The sequence below is a fragment of the Pan troglodytes genome, chromosome 15 (genome assembly GCF_028858775.2).
Source record: "Pan troglodytes isolate AG18354 chromosome 15, NHGRI_mPanTro3-v2.0_pri, whole genome shotgun sequence".
Taxonomy (NCBI): domain Eukaryota; kingdom Metazoa; phylum Chordata; class Mammalia; order Primates; family Hominidae; genus Pan; species Pan troglodytes.
This window is the reverse complement of record NC_072413.2, coordinates 92079039-92089780: the sequence shown is the minus strand read 5'-3', so window position 1 is coordinate 92089780 and position 10742 is coordinate 92079039. Positions and strand designations below refer to the sequence as shown.

At 41.5% G+C, this 10742-nt stretch overlaps 1 protein-coding gene across 2 annotated transcripts in view; it reads left to right on the top strand.

Moving 5' to 3' along the window:
- The first annotated feature begins 85 nt into the window (after positions 1–85).
- Positions 86–10742, top strand: part of DDX24 (DEAD-box helicase 24) — a 30322-nt gene continuing 19665 nt past the window's right edge. Inside the window, exons 1-2 of one of the 2 annotated variants that reach the window (XM_009428317.3) lie at positions 86–180; positions 1550–2269. In XM_009428317.3, coding sequence (XP_009426592.1) covers positions 1552–2269 — 718 coding nt within the window. In that variant the 5' untranslated portion in view covers positions 86–180; positions 1550–1551. 2 annotated transcript variants of the gene reach the window in all.

Sequence of the window (10742 nt, the reverse complement as noted above, 5' to 3'; positions counted from 1 at the left end):
CGAGGCAGCCAATCAGGTAGCTGCGTTTGCCATAGGGGCGGGACTTCCTCCCCAGCGCGCACGAGTATGTGCGTGGAGGTCCCGCCCCGGAACTGCAGTTGCTGCTGCAGCTGAGGTACAGCGGCGGTTTCTGAGGTTCCTCACCGGCGACTGACGGAGCTGCGGTGGCGTCTCCACACGGTGAGTACCAAAACGAGCGGGGTTGGAGCCGACTCTGGAGAGGGGCTGAGGCCAGGAACCCGGGTTTCTATCGCGGGTCGCTCTGGGCCGGTGGGTTCCCGGGTCCAGAGAGGGCGGCCGCCGGCCCAAGCCGTCCAACCGAGCTGCGTGCCACAGTCCCCGCGCCTTGGGCTCCTTGTCCGGTCATCAGAGCCTGACGGCCTTGGCTTCTCGGCTTCTCGGTTTCTCGGTTTCGTGCGCGCGTTCGTCCCTGAGACAAAGCGAGAGCGCCGCGCGGGACCGGCGTCACGAGGAGACAGAGGCCCTTCTACTCTGCCTGGCGCTCTCCGTGTCCTCGCCCGGTTCGCGTGGCACCCCTCGCCCTCTCCTTGTTGAACCCCGCGTGTTTTTGTTTTTGTTTTTGTTTTTGTTTTGTTTTTGCCGTGGCGCAGCGGGTCCGGCGGGCACTGTGTGCGAACGCGCTCTCCTCGCCGGGCGCCATGCTCAGCGGTTTTTTTGACGTGCGTCACTTTTTCGTAGTGGCGTATAAGGATTCTGTGGGACAGATGTCCTCGTTTTTCCCATTGTGCAGACTGGGAAATAAGAGACTCAGAGATGAATACGTCCACCGCAGAGCCACAGCTGACAAGTGGTGGATCTGGATTTGAACCAAAGTTTACCTTGGTCTTTTTCACGGAATCTGTTATCTTTCTTGGCCTTTCTGAAAAGGAAAAACCTGGATCGAGTTCCACCCAAACGAGTTGGGCCTAAATGGCCATTAAGCCACTTAAAATATGATGAAAAAACTGGATGGGTTTTAAGACGCTTGGCAAAGGAAAGGATGGTGGAGCAGGCATTTGCTCTCTCAGGCAAGGCTTGAGAAGGAAGCAAACGCAGTACGCTTTTAATAAAGCTCACCCCTCCTGCCCCCGCAAGAAAAACCCCTGAGATTCTTACTCTGCCTTCAGAACGACTTAGGTGTGGCAGGTTTCATCCTCCGTGCTTTACATAATTTCCTTTATTTACATAAAATATACAACTTAGATATTGTTAGGTACCCTCCTCTCTTTTTATAGATGAGAGCACTGAAGTTCAGAGAGGAGTGGGTGGCACTATCCAAGGTCACACAGGCAGTAAGTGTTGGATTTGGAATTCAAACCAGGTCTAGCTCATATGTCTTTGTTCCATCACATGTGTACCCTGTGTTCCAGGCAAAGCTGTCTGTTCTGTGGTATTCTTTGTTCTTCTCTAGGTGGGAGCAACTGTGTGATAGCCATCTTTGTATCCTCAGTTCTTTGTAGGGCCTAGTTGCTTAGAAAATATTTGTTACATCAGAACCCTCTGCTTCTCAGACACCAACCTAATAGAACATGTATCTCCTTTTCAGCAGCCATGAAGTTGAAGGACACAAAATCAAGGCCAAAGCAGTCAAGCTGTGGCAAATTTCAGACAAAGGGAATCAAAGTTGTGGGAAAATGGAAGGAAGTGAAGATTGACCCAAATATGTTTGCAGATGGACAGATGGATGACTTGGTGTGCTTTGAGGAATTGACAGATTACCAGTTGGTCTCCCCTGCCAAGAATCCCTCCAGTCTCTTCTCAAAGGAAGCACCCAAGAGAAAGGCACAAGCTGTTTCAGAAGAAGAGGAGGAGGAGGAGGGAGAGTCTAGCTCACCAAAGAAAAAGATCAAGTTGAAGAAAAGTAAAAATGTAGCAACTGAAGGAACCAGTACCCAGAAAGAATTTGAAGTGAAAGATCCTGAGCTGGAGGCCCAGGGAGATGACATGGTTTATGATGATCCGGAGGCTGGGGAGATGACATCAGAAAACCTGGTCCAAACTGCTCCAAAAAAGAAGAAAAATAAAGGGAAAAAAGGGTTCGAGCCTTCTCAGAGCACTGCTGCCAAGGTGCCCAAAAAAGCGAAGACATGGATTCCTGAAGTTCATGATCAGAAAGCAGATGTGTCAGCTTGGAAGGACCTGTTTGTTCCCAGGCCGGTTCTCCGAGCACTCAGCTTTCTAGGCTTCTCTGCACCCACACCAATCCAAGCCCTGACCTTGGTACCTGCCATCCGTGACAAACTGGACATCCTTGGGGCTGCTGAGACAGGTAAGGGCAACTCCGGCCAAAGCAGGATTGCTTCTGGATTGAGCCCATAGCTGCTAATAGGCCAGATAATTGGGAGAGAGAAGAATGTTGAGAACATAACCACAAAAGCAACGCTGAATAAAGGTGTTTAGAAGTCAGCCCCTCTGGTTTGAAATATGCTCTTCTTGAATGGTATCCTAGCCAGATCACTTTTATCCCTCTCAGCTCTGTAGACCCCATTATCAACCAAATGGAGATAACAGTTTCTACCTCTTGCATTGCTGTGAGGGTTAAATGCCACAGTAAACTAAAGCTTACACTGTACATTGGAAGTGGTCTGCAAATCGTAGTTTCTGCTGTTCTTGAGCCTTTTCTAAATAGCTCAAAGGGGTAAGGCAAGGCTAAGATCAGCCCTCTGGAGAGGTAGATCTTCATGAGTATAGGGAAGAACTGTCTAATTCTCAGGAGTTGTGCAAAGGTGAAAAGGGTTGCTGCTTTGGGAGTTGATGAGTTTCTTGTCATTGGAAGGATTTGAGTGTGGTGGATAGTCATTGGGTGGATTTTGTAAACAGATTCAGCTATGAAGTGTTAGGACTATGCTGTGTTTGAGGTTCCTGCAAGACTTTTGGAAGCAATGACAGGTTGACTTTGCTGGATAGACTAGACTGCTGACTTGGGGGAGGAACTAGTACTGCCTGGAACTATTGGTCTGTTTAGACCAGCAGTGTCCATTAGAAATACATACAGTCATCTCTTGATATCCATGGAGGATTGGTTCCAGGACCTCCCTTGGATACCAAAATCCATGGATGCTCAAGTCTCTGATATAAAATGGTGTAGTGCTTACATATAACCTATATAGGCACATCCTCCTGTATATTTTAAATCATCTCTTGATTACTTATAATATCTCATACAGCGTAGGTCTTATGTAAATTGTTACACCGTATTGTTTAGGGAATAATGACAAGAAAAGTCTGTACAGTGTTTAGTACAGATACAGTTTTTTTTTTTTACCCCCCCGAATATTGTCGATCCACAGATGCAGAACCCACGGTTACAGAAGGGTGACTGTATAATGTGAAACACATAAGTAATTTAAAATTTACTAGGAGCCACATTTTTTAAAAGTTAAAAACTAGTGAGATATTTTACATTCTTTTTTTTTTTTTACTGAATTTTCAAAATCTGGTGTGTTTTAAACTTGCAGCACATGTCATTTTAGAGTAACTACATTTTAAGTGTTCAGTAGACACGTGCTTTGGGTTTCTGGAACAGTGGTCAGGAAACTCAGGATGACGTTCTGTGGCAGTCATATAGATGGAAGAGTGAGGAACTACAGGAAAGGGGAATGGAGATAATAACTTAGAACATTTACTGAGCATTTAAGATGTGTCATGCACTGTGTTAAGTGCTTTATGTTGATGAAATCGGTTGTCACAACCACCCTGGGGTAAGTACCATTATTCCCATGTTACAGATGAGAAAACTCAGCCTCACAGAGCATAGACAGCTTCCCTAAAATTACACAACTGAAATGGTAGTGTATGGATTCCAGGCTAGTTCTGTGTGTTGTTAAGCATTCTGCTACACTGCTTTGGTATGTGCAGCAGAGTCCTGGAAGTAAGTCCCTGGAAGGCAGAAACAAGGTTTATATGAGCCGTTGTGGCCAGAGATTGACATTTGGATGTATACCACAGTTCCTGTCAGGTTGTGAATCTACAAGTCCGGAATTCAAAACGACTTGGATAAGTCATCCATCTGGGGCTGTGAACAGATCACTGCCCATGCAAGAATACATAGACCCTTAATGTGGGGATTAGGGGCATTGGTCCCCTGTGCAGTCGAAAATCCATGTAAAATTTTGAACTCCCCCCAAACTTAAACGCTAATAGCCTATTATTGGCTGGATGCCTTACAGATAACATAAGCAGTCTATTAGCACATATTTTGTATTATATACTTTATTCTTACAGTAACATAAGCTAGAGAAAAAAATGTTATTAAGAAAATTGTAAGGAACAGAAAATATATTTACTATTCATTAAATGGAAGTGGATCATCATAAATGTGTTCATCTTCACTTTCAGTAGGCTGAGTAGAAAGAGGAGGGGTTGGTCTTGCTGTCTCAGGGTGGCTGAGGTGGAAGAAATTCTGTGTATAAGTGGACCCCCACCTTCAAATTTGTGTTAAAGGGTCAACTGTATATCCATTACCCCCAAAAAGATACCCTGGGTTTTTTTGTTGTCCCTCCCTCCCTCCCTCAGTTCGTGTTCCTCCTCAGGCAACCACTGATAGGCTTTCTATCACTATAGATTAATTTGCATTTTCTTTCTTTCTTTTTTTTTTTGAGACGGAGTCTCGCTCTGTCACCCAGGCTGGAGTGCAGTGGCCCAATCTCGGCTCACTGCAACCTCCGCCTCCTGGGTTCAAGTGATTCTCCTGCCTCAGCTTCCCGAATAGCTGGGATTACAGGCACTTGCCACCACATCTGGCTAATTTTTGTATTTTTAGCAGAGACGGGGTTTCACTATGTTGGTCAGGCTGGTCGCAAACTCCTGCCCTCATGACCTGCCTGCTTCGGCCTCCCAAAGTGCTGGGATTACAGGTGTGAGCCACTGTGCCTGGCCTAATTTGCGTTTTCTAGAATTTTATATAATGAAATCATATAATATGTACTGGAGGGGGTGGTATCTGAGTCTTTGACTCAGCATCATTTGAGATTAAGCCATGTTATTACAATTACTAGTAGTTCATTCCTTTTTAGTGATGAATAGTATTCCAATGTGTGGGTAGAGCAGTTTGTTCATCTATTGACGGACATTTGTGCTTTTTCTTGTTTTTGGCTATTACAAATATAGTTATTGTAAATACTATTGTACCAGTCTTTGTATGGATATGTGCTTTAATTTCTATTGGGTAAATACCTAGGTGTGGAATGGCTAGGTCTTGTGGTAAATGTAACTTTTAAAGAGTTTTCCAAAGTGATTATACCATTTTACGTTGTCACTAGGTGGTATGAGTTCAAGTTGGTCCATATTCTTGTCAATAATTAGGTATGCTCAGTCTTTAATTTTATTTTAGACTTTTAAAATTTTACTATTATTTCCTTGTCATTTGAATTTGCATTTCCCTAGTGACTAGCAATGTTGAGCATTTTAGCATATGCTTATTTGTCTGTTTGATTATTTTGCCCATTTTTAAAATAGGGATGTTCTGTTGTAGAGTTTTGGGAGTTCATTGTGTATTCTAGATACATGTCCTTTATCAGATGTGAGATTTGCAAATTTTTCTCCCAGTTTGTGGCTTACCTTTTCATTCTCTTAACAGTGTTTTTCAAAGAGCAGAAAGTCTTTATTTTGATGAAATCCAAATTAGCCTTGTCTTTTATGAATTTATGCTTTTAGTGCCGTTGGTGTTTTATCTAAGAACCTTTTGCCTAATTCAAGATCACAAAGATTTCTCCTGTGTTTTGTTCTAGAAGTGTTAATAGTCTTAGGTTTTATGTTTTGGTCTGTGATCCTTATTGAGTTAACTTTTATTTAGAGTGAGAAGTATGGATCAAAGTTTGTGGGTTTTTCTGCATATGGCTAATTATTTCAGCACCATTTGTAGAAAAACTATTCTTTCTCCACTGAGTTGACTTTACATCTTTGTTGAAAGTCTGTGACCATATAGGTGTGGGTCTTTCTCTAGAGTCTTTTTGTTTTCCATTGATCTGTTTGTCTAGTCTTTATGTCAGTTTCTTATTCTCTTGGTTATAATAGCTTTATAATAAGTCTTAAAATCAGGTAGTATGAGTCCTCTAACTTTGTTCTTTTTAAAAGTTATTTTGACTGTTGTAGGCCTTTGCCCTTCCATATGGATTTTAGAATCCGTTATATCAGTTTCTACAAAAAAAGTAACCTGATATCTGGATTGGGATTCTGTTGATTACAGAGCAAATTGAGGATAGATGACGTCTTAACAATATTTAATTTTCCAGTCTATGAATATGGTATCTCTCCATTTCTTTAGATCTTTAACTTTTCTTAGCAATGTTTTAAAATTTTCAGTATATAGGTTTTTCACATCTTATGTTAGATTTATCCTTAAGCATTTTATATTTTTGATTCTATTGTAAATGATAATTTAAAATTTTTTATTTCCCATTGTTTGTCGCCAATAAGTAGAAATATGATGGATTTTTGTATACTGATCTTGTGTCCTGCAACTTAGTTCCACCAAGTAGTTTTCTGAGGATTCCATGGTATTTTCTGCAAAGATGATCATTATCCAGTCTTGGATGCCTTTTGTTTTTCTTGTTGTATTGCAGTGGCTAACACCTTTAGCAGAATTTTGAATTGTAGTGGTAAAGTGAGCATTATTGCTTTGTGTTTGATCTTCTGGGGAAAACATTTAGTCTTTCACCATTAAGTCTGATCTTAGCTGTAGGTTTTTTGTAGATGCTTTTTATCACGTTGTGGAAGTTCTCTTTGATTTCTCATTTGCTGAGAGGTTTTATCAGAGATGGATGTTGGATATTTTTCAAATGCTTTTTTACTGCATATATTGAAATAGGTGGTTTTTCATTTTTAATCTGCCAATGTGGTGAATGACATTGATTTTCAATTATGAAATTAGACTTACATTCCTGGGATAAACTGAACTTGGTCACAATATACTATTCTAATTATATTTTGTTGGATTTGATTTGCGAAAATTTTGTTGAGAATTTTTGAACTTATGTTCATGGGATATTTGTAGTTTTCTTGTAATGTTTTGGTGTTGGAATCAGTAATGTAGCTTCAGAATGATTTCTGAAGTATTCTGTTCAGTTTTCTGAAAGAATTTATACAGGATTGACATTTTATACCCAACTTAAATTTTTGGTAGAATTCATCTGAGCCTGTACTTGTCTTTGTAGGAAGATTTTTGACTACAAATTTACTTTGTTTAATAGATTAGAGATATTTGTGTTACTTATTTTTTTCTTTTTTTTTTTTTGAGACGGAGTCTCGGTCTGTTGCCCAGACTGGAGTGCAGTGGTGCGATCTCGGCTCACTGCAAGCTCTGCCTCCTGGGTTCACACCATTCTCCTGCCCCAGCGTCCCAGGTAGCTGGGACTACAGGTGCCCACCACCATGCCCGGCTAATTTTTTGTATTTTTAGTAGAGACAGCGTTTCACCGTGTTAACCAGGATGGTCTCAATTTCCTGACCTCGTGATCTGCTCGCCTCGGCCTCCCAAAGTTCTGGGATTACAAGCATGAGCCGCCACACCCGGCCACTTATTTTTTTCTTGAGTGACTGTTTTCTACTTGCAGTTCTATTAGTTTTTGTTTCATGTATTCTGACAATCAGTTTATGTGAATACATGTTTTATGGATTAAAACATTAGATTATTATTATATCCTCTAAATGAATTGGCTTGTTATCATTATGAAATGGCCCCCTTTATCCTTAGTAATTTTTTTGTGTTCTAAAATGTCCTTTGGTATTGATGCAGCCAGTCCAGCTTTATTGATTAATGTTAGCATGGTGTGTGTTTTTCAATACTATTACTTTCCCTTATTTATATTTAATGTGAATTTCTTATAGGCAGCATATAAATGGGTCTTGCTGTTTAATCAGACAATTCGTGTCTTTGAGTTAAATTATTGAAGCCAGGCATGGTGGCTCACATCTGTAATCCCAGCACTTTGGGAGGCCAAGGCATGTGGATCACTTGAGGCCAGGAGTTCAAAACCAGCCTGGCCAACATGGCGAAACTGTCTCTACTAAAAATACAAAAAAACAGCCAGGCGTGGTGGCATGTGCCTGTAGTCCCAGCTGCTTGGGGGGCTGAGCCACAAGAATTGCTTGAACCCAGGGGGCAGAGGTTGCAGTGAGCTGAGATTGTGCCACTGCACTCCATCCTGGGTGACAGAGTGAGACTCTATCTCAAAAAAAAAAAAAGAAAAGAAAAAATTAATTGAGTTATTGAGATTATTTACGTTTAATGATTATTGATAATGGTTGGGTTTACTTATTTATTTTTTGACTGATAGCGTACCTGATTTATTTTTTTTTTCACATTTCTGTTTTTTATTTTTAAATTTTTTTTCCTTTTCTATGTTTAGATGTTTATTTTTAATTTTTTAAAATTTTTCCATAAGTTATTGGTGTACAAGTGGTATTTGGTTACATGAGCAAGTTTTTTTGTTTGTTTGTTTTTTGAGACGGAGTCTTGCTCTGTCACCCTGGCTGGAGTGCAGTAGTGCTATCTCAGCTCACTGCAATCTCCACCTTCTGGGATCAAGCCATCCTCCTGCCTCAGCCTCCCAAGTAGCTGAACTACAGGCATGTGCCACCATGCCCGGCTACTTTTTGTATTTTTAGTAGAGACAGGGTTTCACCACATTGGCCAGGTTGGTCTTGAACTCCTGAACTCAAGTAATCTGCCCGCCTCGGCCTCCCAAAGTGTTGGGATTACAGGCATGAGCCACTGTGCCAGTTTAGTGGTGATTTGTGAGATTTTGGTGCACCTATCACCCGAGCAATATACGCTACACCATATTTGTAGTATTTCATCCCTCGCCCCTCTTTCATTCTTCCCCCCAAGTACCCGGAGTCCATTGTATCATTCTTATGCTTTGGCATCCTCATAACTTAGTCCTGCATATCAGTGATAACATACGATGTTTGGTTTTCCATTCCTGAGTTACCTCACTTAGAATAATAGTCTCCAGATCACTGCAAATGCTGTTAATCCATTCCTTTTTATGGCTGCATAGTATTCCATCCTGTATATACCACAGTTTCTTTATCTACTCGTTGATTGATGGGCATTTGGGTTGGTTCCATGATTTTGCAATTGTGAATTGTGCTGCTATAAAATTATGTGTGAAAGTATCTTTTTTGTATAATGACTTCTTTTCCTCTGGGTAGATACCCAGTAGTGGGATTGCTGGATCAAATGGTAGTTCTACTTTTAGTTCTTTAAGGAATCTCCACGCTGTTTTCCATAGTGGCTATACTAGTTTGCTTTCCCACCAGGACGTAGAAGTGTTCCTTGTTCACCACATCCATGCCAGCATTGTTTTTTTTTTGAGATGGAGTTTCGCTCTTGTTGCCCAGGCTGGAGTGCAATGGCGCAATCTCGGCTCACTGCAACCTCTGCCTCCCGGGTTCAAGTGATTCTCCTGCCTCAGCCTCCCGAGTAGCTGGGATTACAGGCATGCGCCACCATACCCAGCTAATTTTGTATTTTTAGTAGAGACGTGGTTTCTCCATGTTAGTCAGGCTGGTCTCAAACTCCCGACCTCAGGTGATCCGCCCATCTTGGCCTCCCAAAGTTCTGCGATTACAGGTGTGAGCCACTGTGCCCGGCTTTTTTTCTTTTTTTAAGTCAAAGGCTCACTCTGTTGCCCAGGCTGGAGTGCAGTGGCACAATCTTGGCTCACTGCAACCTCCGCTTCCCAGGTTCAAGTGATTCTCCTGCTTCAGCCTCCTTAAGTAGCTGGGATTACAGGTGCCTGCCACCATGCCCGACTAATTTTTGTATTTTTAGTAGACATGGGGTTTCACCATGTTGGCCAGGCTGGTCTCGAACTCCTGACCTCAGGTGATCTGCCCACCTCAACCTCCAGAAGTGCTGGGATTACAGGCATGAGCAACCGTGCCTGGCTGCCAACATCTACTGTGTTTTGATTTTTTGATTATGGCCATTCTTGCAGGAGTAAGGTGGTATCACATTGTGGTTTTGCTTTGCATTTCCCTGATCATTAGTGATGTTGAGCATTTTTTCATGTTTGTTGGCCATTTGTGTATCTTCTTTTGATAATTGTCTATTTATGTCCTTAACCCACTTTTTGATGGGATTTTTTTTTCTTACTGATTTGTTTGAGTTTGCTGTAGATTCTGGATATTAGTCCTTTGTCAGATGTATAGATTGTGAAGATTTTCTTCCACTGTGTGGGTTGTCTATTTAGTTTGCTGACTGTTCCTTTTGCTGTACAGAAGCTCTTTAGTTTAATTAGGTCCCAGGTATTTATCTTTGTTTTTATTGCATTTGCTTTTGGGTTCTTGGTCATGAAATCCTTGCCTAAGCCAATGTCCAGAAGGGTTTGTCCAATGTTAATTTTATGGAATTTATATAGTTTCAGGTCTTAGGTTTAAGTCCTTAATCCATCTTGAGCGGATTTTTGTATAAGGTGAGAGATGAGGATCCAGTTTCATTCTCCTACAGGTGGCTAGCCAGTTATCCCAGCACCATTTGTTGAAAACGATGTCCTTTCCCCACTTTATGTTTTTGTTTGCTTTGTTGAAGATCAGTTGGCTGTAAGTATTTGGGTTTATTTCTGGGTTCTCTATTCTGTTCCATTGGTCTTTGTGCCGATTTTTATACCAGTATCACTGTTTTGGTGACTATGGGCTTATAGTATAGTTTGAAATCAGGTAGTGTGATGCCTCCAGATTTGTTCTTTTTGCTTAGTCTTGTTTTGGCTATGCAGGCTCTTTTTTGGTTCCATATG